The sequence below is a fragment of the Elgaria multicarinata genome, chromosome 1 (genome assembly GCF_023053635.1).
Source record: "Elgaria multicarinata webbii isolate HBS135686 ecotype San Diego chromosome 1, rElgMul1.1.pri, whole genome shotgun sequence".
NCBI lineage: Eukaryota > Metazoa > Chordata > Lepidosauria > Squamata > Anguidae > Elgaria > Elgaria multicarinata.
Window position 1 is genome coordinate 29033008 of NC_086171.1, and position 20748 is coordinate 29053755.

General features: G+C 41.5%; 1 protein-coding gene across 3 annotated transcripts in view; it reads right to left on the bottom strand.

Moving 5' to 3' along the window:
• The window catches only part of PARD3 (par-3 family cell polarity regulator), a 680003-nt gene that overhangs the window by 185843 nt on the left and 473412 nt on the right, over positions 1-20748 (bottom strand). For all 3 annotated transcript variants that reach the window (XM_063125521.1, XM_063125527.1, XM_063125514.1), the window contains 2 exons: positions 13988-14215; positions 3634-3850 (listed from right to left, as the gene is read on the bottom strand). In XM_063125521.1, the coding sequence (XP_062981591.1) occupies positions 3634-3850; positions 13988-14215 (445 nt within the window). The remainder of the gene's footprint in view (positions 1-3633; positions 3851-13987; positions 14216-20748) is intronic.

Sequence of the window (20748 nt, forward strand, 5' to 3'; positions counted from 1 at the left end):
ATGACTGACTGGGCATTTGAACCCATTCTTCTTGCCCCTAGTCTGGTACTGTAAACACTACACCAGACTGCCATTACCTATGTCCTAGAGAAAAAGATATAAATGGATGTAGGGCCGGAAGGCAAAGAAGAGCAAATGGGTAATCACGTATGTTGCCCTCCCCTCTGAGATCCAGATATCCATGACTGGACTTCTGCTCATGGAACAGGGCATTCTCAACTCAGGGAAAGGGGGAGGCAATTTTTACCAATTTACACCCCCCATGACAATTCACTCTGGTAAATTGGTGGGCTTTCCGTAACAGTAGGTGGCCTAGGGAGGCTGCAAGGAAAATCTTCTTGATTGAAGCCACTTCTGGGAACAGAAGGGTAGCATCCGATCCCACCTTCTGCATTTAAGACCAGTGTGTAAATTAGATAAGTGCCTTCAATCTACAGAAAATTAATAGTGCTTCCCTTATTGAAAGTTAGCCAATACTGATTTCAGAAACAAAGAAACATGATACAGAGAGACCAAGATAAGTGAGAAAAGACGCAGGAAGGCCAAGTGATCCATGTGTGTTCATGTGCATGTGTGTCCCCATCTTTCCATCTGTGCATTTTGGAATATTCCATTGTGCAGCATATGCCACAACCTCCCTAGAAACATCCAGCCAATTTTTGTTTATGAAAGACAAAAATAAATCCTGCCATTCCACTGTCAAAGGAGCACTCAAGGCAACTTGCATCATTAAAACAAACAAACAAAAGTAACAATATTCAGTAGAACAAGTTAAATAACAATAATAAAACTAAGAGAACTGCAACAGATATGGCAGAGAAACCATTAGAGAACCAGGAAGCTAGTTGGAAGTCACGTAGCTTTATGGCTAACAGAGTCTCTCCATGAGAAGAGAGACAGCTTGAGAGAACAGAAATGTCAAGAACTCTCTTAGAGTAGAAAATGCAATAGTACGTGCATTCAAGGAGGATGTCAGAGGTCAAAATAAATATGGAAATAGGTAAGTGTAGAACTGATTATACGCTTAATTGGTGCTTCCAGACCTACCCCCTTCCACTGCCTTCTGGGGGAAATTAGGTACCTCTCATTGACAAATCCAACCATACTGTACAAATCAAATCAATACTACACTGTATGATTTCTCAGTGACTTCCTGGCATTATAATTCCAGATGCAAATCACCTAGCACTACCAATCAAAATAATTGTACAGCTATTGCTTAATGGCTATTTTCTGCACAAAAAGAGAGGGGGGGGAAGTGATGGGAAAACATGGGAGGGTTACAAGTTGAAGACAGTTTATTTATTTATTTTATTTATTTATTTATTGCACTTATATACCGCTCCCATAGCCAGGGCTCTCTGGGCGGTTTACAGAAATTCTAAAATTGAGGTAAAAACAAGTATACAAAATTTAAAACTCTAAAACACAGAACATACATACATAAAGCATTAAAAACCAATTAAAAACTAAACATGTGGGTAATTAGGATGTGCCGCCATATGCCTGGGCAAAGAGGACAGTCTTAACCTGGCGCCGTAAAGATAGCAGCGTTGGCACCAGGCGAGCCTCATCAGGGAGATCATTCCACAGTCTGGGGGCCACCACCGAAAAGGCCCTATCCCTCGTTGCCACACTCCAAGCCTCTCTCGGAGTAGGCACCCGGAGGAGGACTTTAGATGTTGAACGTAGGGACCGGGTATATTCACGTCGGGAGAGGCGTTCCATCAGGTATTGTGGTCCCAAGCCGTGTAAGGCTTTATAGGTCAAAACCAGCACCTTGAATTGGGCTCGGAAACATACAGGCAGCCAGTGCAAGTGGACCAGAGCAAGTGTTATATGGTCAAACCTTCTTTGACCATTTATGCCATGGTAAATATTCAAGCTGTGGCTTATCGTAACTTCTGAACCCAGTACAAAGAGGGTTGTTGCTAGGGATGTGTGAATCATCAAAACACAAGCTTGTTGAAGTTCTCCGAATTCCATCTTAAAGCTCCTTCCAACTGAAGTCTGTATCCGATTGCAAGCTTTGTTTGTTTCTTTCCGTGTGAAAATCCGTGGGTATTTTCATGTGTAATTTTACAAATGTACACATCAATTCTGCGCATTTTTGAAATCTATGCATTCATCTCCCATTGATTAAACTGTACTGGTACATTTTCCAAAAGTATTTATGTGCATTTTGGTGTGCTTTGTGGTGAGCATGAGGATTGGTAACCTTGTTGTGCATGACCGTGAGGCACCATCAGGAAAACCACCCCAATCCAAAAAGCAGTCCATGGCTTGGAGGTGGTTTGTTAACTACCACAACAATAGACAATCCACCCTTGCTGGGTTTGGATGTTAAAATCAGCCATAGATCACCCGTCACAACTTGAATATTCACAGTGGCTGCTGGCATGTGCCACAACGCCCCATGGTGATCATGCGAACCAGCCCAATGTCATTGGGCCTCCTCATAAAATTCTGTGTATCAGGCAGGGCAACCGCATGCAAAAAATCTCATCTGAAAGTACCCTTAATTAGTAGCTTCCAGCAATGTAACCATGATTTAGGAATTATGACTGACACTACATTCCTACTGCCCAATTCACACACACAAACTGTAATATAGCACTTCCTTAAAACAAAAGTCTTACATGGCAAGCGAATTCTGCGGAGAAGCTCTTCAATTCAGTTGGGACATTTGCTCCATCCCAACTACAAAACCAGAGAGGTTGTGTTGGAATAGTGAAAAACAGCAAAGGGCTCATCTACACCAAGCAGATATTCCACCATGAAAGTGGTATGAAAGCGGTATATAAAATGCAGGAGTCACACTGCTGCTTCATAGCAGTATTGAAGTGCACTGACAACTGTTGAGGGCCATTGACACATACCATAGACCGGTTTCATACCACTTTCATAATGTTATATCCTGCTTGGTGTAGTTGTGTCATGGGCCCCACCAGTTCTCAGTGCACTTCATTACCACTAAAAAACAGTAGTGTAGATCCTGCAGTGCAACTCAATATCACTATAAAGCAGTCGTGTGGCTCCTGCCTTTTATATACCGCTTTCATACCACTTTCATAGTGGAATATCCTGCTTGGAGTAGATGAGCCCAAAATCGAGAGAGAGAGAGAGTCTCCAGCATGCTACCTGAAGCTGCCACCATACTAATATTTCAAGAAGCTTGCATTGATATGAGCTGGGTCCATAACATTTCAGTAATGCATCTTCATACACATAAGGAAGGGAATATTCTTTTATTTTGTAAAAAATGCTGACCCTTGCCCAGGTGTAACAAAGATGTCACTTGCTTTTTTCACCTTGAAAGTGGCTAAGAGGTCTTGAAATGTTACTGATACATGACATAACCTAATACATGCCAATTTTGGTGTAACGGAACTCAATCTGATTGAACGATAGCTGTCACATGACAGATAGTGTGGCTCAGTGAGCAGGCATTCAGTGATACATTTAAAATATGCTCGATGCATTAGTATTTTGGAAATAGGTAAGGAAATACATATTGTCATGAGAATAATGGGTCCTCCTGATTCCAGAGTATGATTATTTGGTCATCAGTATAACACAAACAATGAGATGCAAAGGCTCCAATTTCTCTGCTGTCATACACATCACTCCTACCTGAACATGTCCCCAAGGCCCTTGAGCATTCCTTTCTTGGCTTTAATTTTATCTTTCTCTTTATCGCGATCTTTCTTCTTGTCCTTCCCAATTTTTTTCCGGTCCCCTTTATCTTGACTGCCATTCATCTGTCTTTCCAGAGAATGGTGTGGTTGGTCACTTGATGTGGAGACGGATTCTCTACCCGATCGTGAGCTTTCCTCGGTGTCTTCCTCCACTGAAAGAGCAAGGTAATTTTACTGGGGGATGGAAGGAAAGATTAGAAACTTTTCTCTGTAACAATTTCAGGCAAATACAGATTACTAACCGAACACATGTCTCTTGGGTAACCCATACCTGTTCACCCAAGATGAACAGGCATTACCCTCCAACCCCCACCAAGCATACAGTCCCCAAGTTGCGGTCACCAGTCTGTGACTCTTTCTGAGACATAGGATTCATGGTACTGCACTTTAGAGGAGGGGCGTTATTGCATGTGTGCATGCACAACACACTGGTTGCATTTGGATATTATATTAAACCATGGTTTCTCATGATAAGGATGTATTAGCCCAGTGTGCTATCCTCCCCCCACTCTCTTTCCCTTCTGATTTTAATGTGCCACGGTTTAGCGTTCTGTCTGAATCCTAAACAGTGGTTAATCTCAACTGTGGTCTGTTCAAACAAGCTACGCTCATAAACAACAGTTAAGATTAACCACAGTTTGCTAGGTTCAGATGGTAAAAGAAGTTGCAGTTCATTGAAATGGAAGCAAAAGTTCCTCACAGAAGCACTGAGAGGAGACAGGAGGGGAAGTGTGTGAGCACAGGGAGAACCTAGGCAAATTCCCATCACTATAAAACATAGTTTATCACTGCCATTTTTTCCATTGGCTATTGAGACATTACAATGATGTTTAATATGTGCATTTACAACATCATTCTCCATTTTAAATTCAAACACTTCCTTAACCCCCATACCCAATTTAAGCTGAAGAGGAAAGATGAGAAATGCATTAAAATCAACACCTGCCTTGACGATTGAGCTACTCAAATGAAAAACATACGTTTGCACATTCAAGGTTCAATTCTACATTTTAAGTTCACACACAAGCTTAATTCCACACCTGTTTTCCTTTAGACTGGCAAAGAGAGAAAACTTATATAACATATGTTTCATATAGGTGCTATATAAAAGTGCTAGACTGGCCATCTCTCTGTTGTCCTTCCACCAGCAGGCAAAGGCGTTTTATTCAGGCAGGTCTTTGGCATATAAGTGTCCTGTTGCTGGAGAAGTTCTAAAATTGGTTGGAGTTGCACAATTCTTTTATTGTGGTGTTTTAATTGTGTGTTTGTTTGTTTTAAAAATGCTTTTATGTTATGGCTAAATTAAGTTTTTTTCTTGTCTTTTTTTTAAACTGGATTCTATTTGTCACCTTGAGGGCCATTTTTGGCAGAAAGATGGGATAGAAATAAAATAAATGAAATAAATAAATTACGACATCTGCCTTGAGCACTTGAGGTATCACAACGCTTTTCAAAAGGTGGGAGGGCTGAGGGAAGGTGCAACATAAAATACAATATCAGAAGTGAAGCCTCAGACACATTGTACTTTAAGGCAGTGTTAAAAATACAAAGCAATTAAAAATAATTTCTACAACTTGACATTCAATAAGGATAGTGATAATAACAACGCTGCTTAATAGCTTGTTGAAGTATTTCTACACACACTTCTCTTCCTATTAAAAACAATCAATCCCACCTTGTGGCATTCAGCCTGCTGAATATTCACACCTCTTGATCATCATCAGTCCTGAGTTGTTCCAATACATCATTGAGAAATTGCATCCGCGTTGAAGGGCAGAATATCTCTGAACACTACTTGCTTGGGAGAAGGCGGAACCACAGGCAGGGGAAGTCACTGCCTTCCCTGTCCTCTTGTGGGCTCTTTATTTTACTTATTTATTTATATCCCATCCCTTTTATAAAATTCCCAGGATGGTTTTTTGGAGACCTCTGATTGGATACTGTGGGAAATAGGGTGACAGACTAGATGAGATTTCAGTCTAATGCAGTAGGGTTCTCCTTGTATTATATACTTCTCATTCCTTTAATAATGGCCACATCCGCTGAGGGTCAGGGAACGTGCTCATTCAGGACATTTTTAAATCTCTTCACTGGCTGCCAATTAGTTTCCAGGCGAAGTACAAAGTGTTGGTTATCACCTTTAAAGCCCTACATGTTTGGGTCCAGGCTACCTGCGGGATCGCCTTCTCCCGTACAATCTGCCCCGCACACTCAGGTCCTCTGGGAAGAATTTACTCCAGCCAACAAAAACAAGGCTGACAACTATTACCCAGAGGACCTTTTCTTCTGCTGCTCCCAGTTTGTGGAGTGGCTTGCCGGGAGAGATTCGTCAACTTAATAGTCTTCCGGAATTTAAGAAAGCCATAAAGACTGATCTCTTCCGGCAGGCCTACCCAGTGGAATTTTAAGATGCCTTTTTAATAATTTGCTGCTTTTAATAATGTATTAGTTTTAAATGTTTTAATTAGTTATATGCATCTTATTGTGCTTGTATTTGTGTTGTACCCTGCCTCGATCCAGAGGGAGAGGCGGGTAACAAACAAACAAATAAATATTATTATTATTATTATTATTATTATTATTATTATTATTATTATTATTATTATTATTATTATTATTTCAGTGTTGTGCAGCTTAGACATTTGGAAACACAGCCTCTTAACAGGGACAATACTTCAGACATTTCACTGCAACCGAACATTCTGCAGGGTTCCAGTGCACTGCGCAGAACAAAGGCTGCCCCATTTGTTTCCCCTTGGTGGGTGAGTTCTCTATATGGACTTCCCTGCTGCTTTGCAATTCATTCCATACAATATTGGGTGTTAATGTAACGCCAGCTCTAAAATGAACTACTGCCTGATTTTCACTTCTTAGGACGTGATCCAGAGAGCCCTTTTATGCACTGAAACATGTTTGTTTATATGCAACATAGGCCTCTGAACAGCGACTTCTCTCCAAACATTTGTAAAAGTCTTCTCATCCCCCTGATATACACAAATTTAAAAGCAGCATGCAGGGATGAATAAATCACTGCTGCACCCTTCTTTGGATTACGGCCAACCCTTTCTTTATACACGGGAACACCTGTAGCTCAATGACAGAGCACACGCCTTGCATGCACATGGTCCCAGGTTCAATCCCAAGCATTTCTAGCTACGGCTGGGAAAGACACCTTTGGAAGCCTGGAGAGGTGCTGCCAATCATTGTAGACAACATGGTGCTAGATGGTCCAGTGGAAAGTGGCTGCCAGTCACCGTAGACAGTACCGAGTAGACGGACGGGCTCCATATAAGGCAGCTTCCTATGTCCTTCGTATCATCTGATCCTAGTCAATCAACTGATATCTAATATCCCCAGATTGTCATAATTTCGGGATTCTTTAAACAGAAATTAAAGATTTCTTGCTACGTCCAGCTCCAATGGTGACATCTGTCCTACTTGTCCAGATGTGAATAGTATCAAGGGCACTTGACACTATCCGAAACGGGAGGCCTATGTCCAGCTCCAATGGTAACAGTTGCTAGAGAACATGGCTGGGAGGGTGCTTTTGCACCATGTACTTTGTTGGTCCCTGGTCGACAGCTGGTTGGCCACTGTGTGACTAGAGTACTGGACCAGATGGACCCTCAGTCTGATCCAGCATGGTGCTTTGTATGTTCTTATGATACCTAGCAACCCTGCTTCATTATTTCGGTGGGAGGCATCCCGGAGCCCAATATGGCTCCCCTCCCATACATACTGGAGCAGGTGAATGTGTGGGTGTGGATTATAAAATCCAAAATCCACAGTTGGGCAATTCATCGAACATTTCACAAACATGAAAATGTTGCCCCATTAAAATTCAGAACTGGGCAATGTCTGACTTTTCCAGGGTAGTTCAGATATGACACTAGAAAAAAGCATAGAAGGGGGCTTCCCTCCCCCCACACACACACACATTGCAGGCAAAACATTAATTCAGCCCATCCTTTTGAGTATGATGGAGGAGCAGAGACAAATTCTATTGAAGAGAACCTACAGCTTCAGCTATGGGGCAGTATATAAATGTAATAAATAAATAAATAAAAGTATTGTGAAGCCACTCTCCTAATTACTCCATAAAACAAGCAAAATGCACACAAGAAACCACCACTATTGAATGTGAACGTAAATGTTCCATAACTGAGATTCTAGGCTGCTTATTGTGCTATTTAATACAAGCAGAGGCTCTAGCAATTACGACACAAGAGAGATTAGCAAGCTCTGCCAATTTATTCAGAGTCAAATGACTTGCTCTCAGACAACACAGCAGAGAATGGAAACTCTGTTTCTTATCAGCCATTCCAAGCGTTCGCAAACAAGAACTCTGATTCATATGATCCAAATACCCCAAGAAGTCAGCTGTGACGATCTGATTATAGCCATTAAAATCTATAGGTACCCTTCTCCAACCTTAAGGTCTTTCCACGTGTCTCTTTCTGTTTGAATAGCCTGTTGTTCTGGGGACAGCAATTATATTATGCTGTGGTTTATTAAAAAAAAAAAGGCTCACAGAGTCAATGTAGTTCTCTATCATGTAACATATCTTTATAATTTTAGACCTCCATGAAGGATATGGCCAGGATTTCTTCATAAACAGTTCAATGTAACTCTTCTTCAAAACAGAGAAAGGGTCACTGGCTGGCAAGAGGAAATGTTGGTTTTATAATGAGAGAAAACAGCTTTCTAAATGTTGAACTGTTATAAAAATGCACAGTTACAAGATGGGGGATACTTGGCTCAGCAATACTACAAGCGAGAAGGATCTTGGAATTGTTGTAGATCACAAGCTGAATACGTGCCAACAGTGTGATACGGCTGCAAAAAAAGCAAATGCTATTTTGGGATGCATTAATAGAAGTATAGCTTCCAAATCGCGTGAGGTACTGGTTCTCCTCTATTCGGCACTGGCTAGGCCTCATCTTGAGTATTGTGTCTAGTTCTGGACACCACACTTCAAGAAAGATGCTGCAAGCTGGAGGGGGTTCAAAGGAGGGCAACGAGGACTATCAGGGGTCTGGAAACAAAGCCTTATGAGGTGAGACTGAAAGAACTGGGCATGTTTAGCCAGGAGAAGAAAAGAGTGAGGAAAGATACGATAGCACTCTTCAAATACTTGAAAGATTATCACACAGAGGAGGGCTGTGTGGTCTCTTCTCGGTCTTCTGGGAGTGCAGGACACGGAATAATAGGGTCAAGTTGCAGGAAGCCAGATTCCAGCTGGACATCAGGAAAAACTTTCTGACTGTTAGAGCAGCATGACAATGGAACTAATTACATAGGAGGGTCATGGGCTCTTCCACACTAGAGGCATTCAAGAGGCAGCTGGACAGCGATCAGTCAGGTATGCTTTAAGGTGGATTTCTGCATTGAGCAGGGACTCGATGGCCTTATATAGGCCCCTTCCAACTCTACTATTCTATGATTGTATGATTCTAAGCCACCCAGATATTTATTTTATTCATTTATTTATTACATTTTTTATACCGCCCAATAGCCAAAGCTCTCTGGGCGGTTCACAAAAATTAAAACCATGAAGAACATAAAAACAACCAACACATTTAAAACACAAATACAAAATATTTGTGTCCTTTATGGCTGCTGCACTCATGTTCTGCTTGTGGGTTTCCCACGGACAGCTGGATACCACTGTGTGGACAGAACACTGGACTAAATGGATCCTTTGCCAGCAAGGCTATTATGTTTAACTTTCCCTGCGTTGTCTGTCCTATTTCTCCAGATGTGAATAGTATCAAAGGCACTTAACACTATCTGAAATGGGAGGCCTACGTTCAGCTCCAATGGTAACAGTTGCTGGGGAATATGGCTGGGAGGGTGTTGTTGCACCATGTCCTACTTTGTTGGTTCCTGGTCGACAGCTGGTTGGCCCCTGTGTGACCAGACTACTGGACTAGATGGACCCTCAGTCTGATCCAGCATGGTGCTTCTTATGACATGTAGCAACCCTGCTGCATCATTTCTGTCACAGAGGCATCACAGAGCCCTATATGGAACTCCTATACATACTGGAGCAGGTGAATTTGTGGACTTAGGTTTTGAAATCCAAAATCCGCAGTTGGGGAATACCTTTATTAGGACCAACACATTTATGCAAGCTTTATGTTTCCAGAAATGGAGATCAGCCATTGCTTCTCTCTCACAATGTGCATTGCTAGGTGTAATCTGATACCTGCAACATCTACTGATGAATTCATTCGGAATGCAAATCTCCATTTTGAGACTGAGGCCTTAGCTAGACCGGGTGAAATCCCAGGGTGAACCCTGGGATCATCCCTCTGTATCCACATGACGCACAGGGGATCCTGGGATCAGGGAAGGATGATTCCTCCCTTGGCCCGGGATCTCGCCCTCCAGTTTGGGCCTGCTTTTTCTGCGGTCCCGGGCTGAGCCCGAGACTGCGGAATGTGTGGCCCGTTGCCGCAGCTTGACCCAGCTCCGCACGATTTAAAAAAAACCTTACCTTTGCACACGACCGTTCATGAGCTCCGTCTTCTTTTTAAAAAATGGCGGGTGCGACGCCTCTCCTCCTGAGGTCATCACACCTTACGTGTAAACGGAGGAGGGATTTCACGTTAATCACAACGCGATATCTTCCCTCCTCCGTCGTGGAATAGAAGGTAGGTCTAGCTAAGGCCTGAGTCTATCTAGACTGCAGAGCTACTGGCCTTTGGACTTTTGGGACATGGTTTCTTCCCCCATCCCCTGCTAGCCTGATGAAGAGTTTTGGAGAACTTGAAAGCTTGCACAATTTTGTGGAATTTTGGTTTATCGTAATTCAAGAATTGCCCAACTGTAGGTTTGGGTCCCCCCCCCCACCGCAAGGACCAGCATGACTGTCTTTGCTTTTATAGATTATGTAGTTATGGCAGCAGTGAAAAATCAGTTGAAGAGTTTTGCACTCAAGGAGACATACAGTGGGCATAAAGTTTAGAAGAGGAACCATGTACAGTATCCACACAGCCACCAAGGCCTTCCCTACCATCCATCCGGCTGAAGTTCCTAGCACCTCCCAAAGTGCCTCTACTGAGACTTGGGGGACCCTCCAGAATGGCATGAAATGAGACACCCAAGGTAGAGGGTACAGAAATAAGTGGAAATTTCTCAGCCATGAGCAATCAGAAGTGCCTTCTGTTTATGCAGGGAGCCCTTGGGATTCAAGGCCTAGTGCCCTACTTCCTATGTAGGGTAGCCACTTATGAATCGCCAAAAAAGAGAGGAAATGCATCACTCAAAAAAAGAGGACAAAAAGAGGAGTGATTGCATAACATTTGCAAATAGAAATGCATATGTATAGATGGAAATTTATAAATAATTACTGCAATCATTGCAATTTAAACAGAAATTTACATCTCACCACAGCGTGGGAGACTGTGAACAGGTGCTCTCTGTGCCTACCTGTTCAGTCTGCTGTTCAGGTGCAAAGAGTTGATGGGCAACAGTTGTTAGGGCTCTTTGTCTTTTAAATGGAATTGGACAGGACAGCCCATGAAATAGAGGATGCCTTCAAAAGAGGACAGTCCCCTGGCACTCCTTCAAACAGAGGACTGTTCTCTGTAAAAGAGGACACGTGGCCACCCAATATCACAGCTCAACTCAACTAGACTGACAGCCTGAAAACCAGAATAGCATTTAGCTGCTTTAAATTGCCAGGTGTGGAATGAAGCAAAATTAATCCTGCTGCTAGTATTGAAGAGAAAATAATATTTCAAATGTCCTCACATTCAATTATGGGGTATTTTTAGAAGCAGATTTTTTTTTTTAAAAAAAAAAATAGAACACTGAATTGGTAGGAGCAAATTCACTCATTAGGACCAGAGATTCTTAAAATGTAAATACATCCATAAAAAGCTGAGCATGCCAATTCCTTTTTCAAACTCCTTGTGACAGTGGACAAGCTAACAAACTAATTACTTCCATTTCCCCAGTTTCTTTTTTCATTCATAAACTTTTAATGTATAAATGTAAGATGAAACGAAAGGAACAATTACTCTGCTAGGATATACTGAAAATACTTCAATGTTAAGATTAAAAAATTAGTAATGTTCCTTAATAATTTGTTTTTCAATACGGATTGTCATTTTGATGCACAATTCAATAATGATAAGGTTAAGTTTGAAGAGATTCTTTTATGTTTATAACATCCTCCACATGTTGGGTCATTCTTAGGGTTAAGGAACTGATAAATGTAAATGAATGCCCATTAGGGTGGGTAATAGCTGATCATTAACGCTATGTTTTATTAGATCTGCCAAACTTACGTATTCTAATTAAGGAACTGAAGTAATTTTTACTCACTTTATGGATGAACTTATAAGGCTAAGATTTTTCATTCAAAGTGCAACTTATTTCTTGTCTCTTTTTGTTAAACTTTAGAACAAAAGTATTCCTCCCCTTCCTTTTTCACTAACCCATTTTCTTGCTCTTGATATATAAAGATTTCTACTCAGATACTATATATGTGAACATAAGATCTTCACTGGATCAGACCAAAGGCCTATACAGCCTGACATTCTATGCTCAGAGTGGCCAACAACATGGCTGTGTGTGAAGCCCACAAGCAGGATATGAGTACAGCCATCATGACTATTAGGAGACCTGATCATAGAAACAGTAGAGGAAGATGGCTTTATTAGCTTCATTGGTTACCTGTTCACAAACACAGCGAAATTCATCCTCTTAAACCTAGCTTGCTTTGTGGTGAAAGTGGCAAAAATTAGGAAAGCTTTAGCGACCCCCTAAGGCCTTAGCTAGACCTAAGGTTTATCCCGGGGTCGTCCCGGGGTCGTTCCTGCCTGCTCCTGGGATATGTAATGCGTCATTTACATGAACAGGGTTGACCCCGGGATGATCCCAGGATAAACTTTAGGTCTAGCTAAGGCCTATGATTGCAGGTAAAAATCCCAGCACCATATATGGCATTTATGTAACTATTTGTTGTTCAATACAATGCTGTGCCGTAATGTAATGTTTGTATCTTATGACTCTGATCTTGTATTTGGCTAAAACCCAAGTGGGGTTTCCTTAATAATAAAATTCAAAAATTCAAATTAGCTTCATCCGACAAACGTTTTAATGCATGCTCGTTATTGGATACTCACTAAATACTTACATGACGTCTTCCACCGCTCGCATGTCTTGCACCCCTTCTGGCGGAAGACGCACAGCAAAAAGAACCAGTAAAAGTCCGGTTGGAGCTCTCCCCTACCTGACTCTATGGTGCTAATTACTTCCTGTTTTCAGGAAGTGGTGTTGCAGCGGCGACAGAAGAAAAGATGGGAGCTGCTTGTTGACGCTCGTTGGATGAAGCTATTATTATTATTATTATTATTATTATTATTATTATTAATTTATATAGCACCATCAATGTACATGGTGCTGTACAGATAACACAGTAAATAGCAAGACCCTGCCGCATAGGCTTACAATCTAATAAGTTGTAGTAAACAATAAAGAGGGAAGGAGAATGCAAACAGGCACAGGGAAGTGTAAACAGGCACCGGGTAGGGAGAAGCTAACAGTATAGAGTCAGAACAAACTCAATATTTGAAGGCTATAGGGAAAAGAAAAGTTTTTAGCTGAGTTTTAAAAGCAGTGATTGAGTTTGTAGTTCTCAAGTGTTCTGGAAGAGCGTTCCAGGAGTAAGGGGCAGCAGAAGAAAAAGGACGAAGCCGAGTAAGGGAAGTGGAGGTCCTAGAGCAGGCGAGAAGCATGGCATCAGAGGAGCGGAGAGCACGAGCGGGGCGATAGTGTGAGATGAGAGAGGAGAGATAGGCAGGAGCTAGACCGTGAAGAGCTTTGAAGGTCAGCAGGAGAAGTTTATATTGGATTCTGGAGTGAATTGGAAGCCAATGAAGAGATTTCAGAAGTGGAGTGACATGGTCAGAGAGGCGGGCCAAGAAGATGATCTTAGCGGCAAAGTGGTGGACAGAGACCAGCGGACTGATGTGAGACGAAGGAAGGCCAGAGAGAAGAAGGTTGCAGTAGTCCAACCGAGAGATAACCAGTGCGTGAACGAGAGTCGAGACTTCGTAAAAGTAAATCTACAGACTTTGTAAAGGTAAATCCACAGAGCATTCTATGCCCATTGTTCGTACAGAGAATGAACGAACAATGTAATCCTCGGCATGTCTACTCTGAAGTGAGCCCCATTGTTTCAGTGCAGCTTACTCCCAGGTAAGAGGGAGCCTAAGAGGACCTTCAGCAGCAAAGAAGAATTAAAAGAAAGACATTTCCATGAAGGGTTTACTTACAGGTTTCCATGCCTTCATCATCCTCATCTGCAACAGGCTTATCATAAGATTTGTCAATTGCAGCCCTGAAGCTTTCATTGCACCCTCGCCCTCGGATTATCCGTGGTCGTGGACGATGGAAAGGTATATCACCATTCAAAGTCACCTCGGCAACTGCTGTCTGCAAACTTTCTAATGAGCTGGATTTCTTCAGGCCTAATGAAGGGCCCACATCTCTGGTTGGGGAACCTTAATTTTTATTTTAAAAAAACAAAGTTAATTAGGGTTAGCAAGGAGGACCCCTCCTGTCTGATTATTCACATTTACAGCAATAGTCTATGGGGGATATGCTTAACATTATTCATATTATCTCTATACTCTGGGGGGAATACTAGACAGATTTGTTGGTTGGAGCAATGAGTATGTCAAGTCATACTCTGCAAATTTGACAAGGTTAGCAACATCCCACTTCTCAAATTGGTGGGAAGGTAAAGTTATCACTGTTATTTCAACAATTTTAATGAGAACAAAATAATTACCAAGCTGTTAAAAAAAATCAGAACTCAGATATTAAAGATGTCAGCACTATATGTTTGACTGGCAGAATCAGTTAATTTTCTTTTTTTAAAACAGCAAAAACAATCCTATGTAACTGCCGGAAATGATGAACATTAAGGAGATTTTATTGACCTAAAATTAGCCTGCATTCTCAGAATAACATCTAGGGAAAATTCTGCCTCACTAGCTACTTTCATGAAGTGAATTTTAATAACCTGCACTTAAATATTACACTGTTCCCGAGGGCTTGTCTTCATAGATTTTTTTCCCTTGGATTAATTAACCCATATTAGTTAATATGGTTATTATACATTAAAACTCATGTCGACACTTATTATGGAAGATATGTGAGTAATGTAATTTTTTAAAAAACCTTGATTAGGAACAGAGATTATCCGCAGCATGATAAAAGCACTAATAATCTCAAATAAGAATTTACACAGGAACCATTAACTAATAAATAACATTAATAAACAAAATAAAAATAATTACAATAGTATACAAAATCATTTTTTTAATGGCATGCATATGAATAACCAGTGGACTTAATGGACAAATTATGTCACTGAAAAAGATTAGGAATGGGTCCTGTAAAATTTAATTGTTGTATGCTATTCCGATTGAGGTTTCTCTTCGGTTTCTTAATGTGGTTTATTAATATTCCCTATGGGAAAATAAATAGTGAAGATTATGAGTACAATTATCATGCTAAAATAATCCCCGTTTCTAAACCGAGCAAGAAAACTTACTCTTGAAGTATCTGATGTTCATGTTAGACATGCCTAAAACTTATATACAATTTAAATAACCGAAACCATTTCCTGACATTTAAATTAGAATCCTAAGAGCTGACCCTACCTCATGGGGTCAACTGCTTGCAGCTGGGGGTCAGCAAAGGGCAATCTGTCCATGTTGTGGCCACCATGACCAATGCTGATTTGGCAGATATTAGAAATTTCCCTATCATTGGCCATGTTTAAGATACAGGAAGAAGGAACTTTTCTTACTATGCCATGTTAACAGTTTCCCCACTGATAACATAACCCAAGATTTCAGAGCCAGGCCAAATATGGAATCACCTGTCCTTAAAAATGCTCCGGATGTTGTGAATGTCAACCAAAGATAGTTGCACAACTTTGGGGCAGCCACTAAGAATGGCTTTCTACATGCTCTTGAGTTACAGATTAAATAATCTTGAAAAAATATGCTGGAACATAAGAAGAGTGTTTTGTGATCAGCTATGCAACCCCCCCCCATGGCAACCATTTTATGAATGGCAAGTCTCTCATGGCAACCATTTTGTGAGAGCACTCACAACACTTTCTCAAAACTTCAAATGTGCCCACTGGTCTAAAATGGTTGGGGACCCCTGCCTTAAAGGATATGAAAAGGTGGGTTTAATGGAAACCCTGGTTATGTATTCTTATTTTATTTTATTTATTTATTTATTTATTTATTTCATTTCATTTCATTTCATTTCTGTACCGCTTCATAGCCAAAGCTCTCTGGGTAGATGAACCCTGCAAACTATTTCATTGTAATTATGAGTGGATTTGCTTCAGGGAAGGAAGGGACTGAGGAAAAGGAGCATTGTTTCCTGAGTTATCTTCCAATCTGCTAACCATGGTTAGCATGGAACCATAGTTGCATCTCCTCTACCCCCTTGCCATGTTTGAAAGGAATGACTCACAGATGAATGACTGAACTAGGAAGCAGTTGCAATATTGCCCAATGCCTGTAGAGAACCTCATCCAATACGCAAGCCATGCTCACCCTACACTCAGAAGATAAGGCATCACAGAAGCTTGGAAACAGCTAAAACTGAGTGTCTGTAGACTTACGGATAGGTAAAAATGCAATGAATTTACACCCGTACAAACTAGCTCCCATCCCACAGTTCCCCAATATTTTAGGAAGGAAAAGGACCTGGGGCATGGACCAGCTGGTGTGATGAGCAAGAAAGGAAAAGGATGGTTCAGATCTTGACACAGCTGTATAAACAATCCTTAGCCTATACTTGCAAAATATTTGGAATAATGTCTAGTGGAAGTATCACACATAGTTAGATTCTACAGCTAGCTAGCTAGCAAGCTAGTTAGAAATATATATCCAAAGGAATATTTCTGTTGTTATGTTAAAAGAAAGCAGAAACGTGGTTAACTATCCTGTATTTTACATTGACTTTATAGTAATCTCACCCTTATAGCATGTTTGATGAGTAACATTTTTTAAAGTTTAGGTCTGTTCAAATCCTATCCGAGAGATAGAACACACACACACACACACACACACACACACTCTTGGAGGTGAAATTTTTGAAAGACCAAGGGAGGAGGCAGCCCAGAATAAAGCAGCTGTTGAAAAGATTTATTTCTTAAACCAATGGGAGAGAAAAGATTATCCTATTATGTGGCAACTTTAAGCTCCCCCAGATTCTGCATTTGAATATCCACTTTAAATGAAATGTGCATCAATCTTTTTCTAATTACTGAGTGGTTCCATACTCCTTTTGTAAACAGTAGTTACATTACGTACCTATTTATGCTCATAAGGGGCCCTGAAGAAAAAAGGCCCATTTCCTGCTACCCAGTATGGATCATTGTGAGAACAATATTTATGTAAGTTGTGCTCTCCCATAGGAAAAGCGAGATGGGATATGACCTAATGTTCCCAGAGTACTGTAAAACTAATAATGGATTGCAGAAATGGTAAAAGAGCATTTATTGAACTTGGGTGGCCATCAACATAAATGTGGACAGTTCACAGATGCTGGAAGAGGGGAATATCCCTACATAAGCAGAATATGTACTACGGCGATAAAGGCATTTCTGTATAATCAGATCTCTGTTTTACTGTTTACTTCACAGCAAGGAAACAGTTCTCAAAAAGGGGGTTTGGTTAGGGTGTGCTGCAGGATCTACACTGTCTTATAGTAGTAAAGAAGTGCACTGACAACTGTTGGGTCCCATAACACATCTACACCAAGCAGGATCGAACTCTATGAAAGTGGTATGAAAGCAGTATATGGTCTGTGTCAATGGGCCCCAACAGTTGTCAGTACACTTCAATACCGCTATAAAGCAGTAGTGTGGCTCCTGCCTTTTATATACTGCTTTCATAGTGGAATATGAAAGCAGTACAACCTAGGGAGGTTGTGGGCTCTCCCACACTAGAGGCATTCAAGAGGCAGCTGGACAACCATCTGTCAGGGATGCTTTAGGGTGGATTCCTGCATTGAGCAGGGGGTTGGACTCGATGGCCTTGTAGGCCCCTTCCAACTCTGCTATTCTATGATTCTATGATTCTATCCTGCTTGTTGTAGATGAGCCCTTAGTGTCCTAGCTGCAATTCAATCGAATAACAAGAAACCTCCTCAACGTTTCCTTTCATTCTGTGGGGTTAAGCTATTGAGCCTCTTGTTCTATCCCATCCTGAGTCCGCCCGAAGCTTTCCCCCTCTGCTTGGAGTCAATAACTGCCCTTGAGTTTGGGCACCATGCTCACTCTTCATGGTCATGTGACTCAGCATGGACCACCACTCCAAGAATTGTCTGGAAATTGCTTGTCTCTCAGCCTGTTCCTCATAATCCCTTCCAGCACTCAACTTCTGGGGTTCTCTTGTTCAGTCAACTTCCTCTTGCCATATGGGGGCAAGGCACAGGTTGATTAGTGGCAAGGTGCAGAACTTGATCACATAACACATTTAAATGGTAGTGAATTACAAAAGAATAGATGTCATTTCATCAACCCTGGAGACTGAAAGTATATTGTTGGAAGTCAATGGAAGTGTTTTGGGGCTCTGGAATCCAGTCCAAAGAGCTGTCTGGCTAAGTCTAACCTGACTTTGAGATGTGGTGTGCCTTTTATCTTTCCACTTGTGATTCCTGGACTAATGGCAGTTTCAGTCACGACTAAGTCTGGCTGGTAATTAGTATAACTGTGACCAGGCACACTGGCTTTTGATTGATTTATAAATTACAGTGTAGGTAGACTTAATCCCCAATGAATGTGCTGCTGTCTTGATCTCTTTTATGCACAGTTATCAGTCTTCTGATTGATAAGGCCTTTGCCTTTGAAAGAGGTGTGACTCATCAATTTTGAATCTTGTGTCATTTAGCCTTGAGCCATACATGCCAACCAAATAACATTGCAAAAGTGAACATTTGTCATGCACAATCCACTATGTGTTGGACAGTACTGCTTTGTTATCTGGCCAACTTAACTGCCTCTGTTTGCTTCACTTCAGCTAAATGCTTCTTAAACTTTTTATCCATCACATCAATGAAAGCGGGCACTTTCTCCTCAGAGGAAATGTTGTTACTTTCCTATCCCAGCCTAAAAGCTGGCCATTATCAATGCTGAGAAGTTGGTTGGTAATTTTCAGCCACCCCTGGATGACAGGGAGTGTTACCAGTTCCAAATCTCTGGGTTCCAGAATATCCCCAAATGGATCCACTTCTCCAGTCAGTGTCATATGCACCTGGATGCATCATCTACAGGATCTGTTCTCCATACATTCTCAGATCTTGACATGGAGGTAGCACCTCTGACCATCTCATCTGAGGATATCTGTGATGCATGCTCCAACGCAAGTGCTGTGAATATCTATGAATCTTAGGTTCCCTTTCATAGCTTTGCATATTTCCCATGCTGTGAATATGTCTCACCATATGTTTGAGCCTAGATAACTCTTGCCCAATCTGACACCCTCCAGATGTTTTCAACTACAACTCCGAGCACTTCTGACCATTGGCCATGTAGGCTGGGACTTGTGGAGACTGAAGTCCAAAGCATCTGGAGGTTGGAGAAGGAAGACCTAAATTTTCTCAGTTGGAAGTGTCAGCAGAACCCAAAGCATAATGTGGGCTAGGTTCTTTGTCCTCAGCACACTTTTGTTTCTAGTCTCTATGAGATTCTGAGATTGCATCCCTTGGTCACTTGCTAAAAGGGAATCAACCTGCATGTATTCCCAATACCACATTAAGTCTATTTCTCATAAACCATCTGGCTCATGCATCATCACATCTGAGCATCCCTGGAACAAGTCTCCCATGAAAACTTGATCTGGATAATTCACTTTACCTAAGTCTAGCTGAAGTCCTGCTATACCATATACAGTACTGTCCCAATACTATTTGTTGATATAAGGCTGATATAAATAGTTTTGTGCCACCAACTCTTACTGTGAGGCTGCCACTGAGGGCTCAGAAGGTCATTCACATAAACACAACAAATTAGGTGCTGGGGCAATTTAGGGTTTTTATAGAACTTCTCTCTTTCTGTCTCATGCAGATGGATGGGCTTCACTGAAGATGCCACTGAGATCAACACAATCTCAGCATTGAAATCCAAGTCACAGGAATAAATCTCCCAGAAGAGAGTAGATAGGATTTTCTGCATTTCCATCATCACCTGGAACTTTCCCCCCACCAGATGCTTGTCAGCTTTCTATTTCAATCTGTACATTGTCTTTCTCCCCCCCCCCCCTTTTCCTTTGTTTGCTTCCTTGTGAGATCATTGGTTTTTTATCTTGCACATAGGGGAAATTATTTGCAAGTGCCTCTCTTTTATTCTATGCATCTGATGGTTTGGGATCCAGGCAGGGTACCTCCCTCATGATCCACTTCACTTTAGGCACTTAACAGCTTTCTTCAGATCGCAGTCCTTATGGGTAGCATTATGCAACCCTCTTCCAGGTTTACTGGAGATTGTAGGGCTAGGTTGGGCACTGATATCTGCCCATTAAGCCACCTCTGTCTCTCACTGAGGCTCCCTCTCAGCAGATGTACCTGAGGGGGAGGAATTTGCAGTAGGGTATGGCAAGATCTCAGGTGACAGCCAAATCTTTCTCTAACAATGTCTCAATTAGTCTTCCCCAACTATATACATTTTTGACAGACTAGACAAGCACCAATGTTGTGGCTCTCACTCAAACGTGTCAAGCAAAGTCTGCGGCTTTCAGATTGGACAATTTCTCCATGTCCCACCAGCCCCCCCCCCCCAAAAAAAGTGGACATAAGCCCAGGTGTCAGGTAATGCACATTTTTCAACACCTCTACCTTGTGGTTTCACCGTTATGTATGCAGGAGTGCATTTATACAATCATTAACCTCAGATAATTTCCAGAGATTTCTAGCCATGGTGACTGATCATTAGCCTCACAAGGGCATTTCATGGAGCAAATGTTTCGGATCCTGAAGTTTGGGGAGATACATTCCTTTGCTA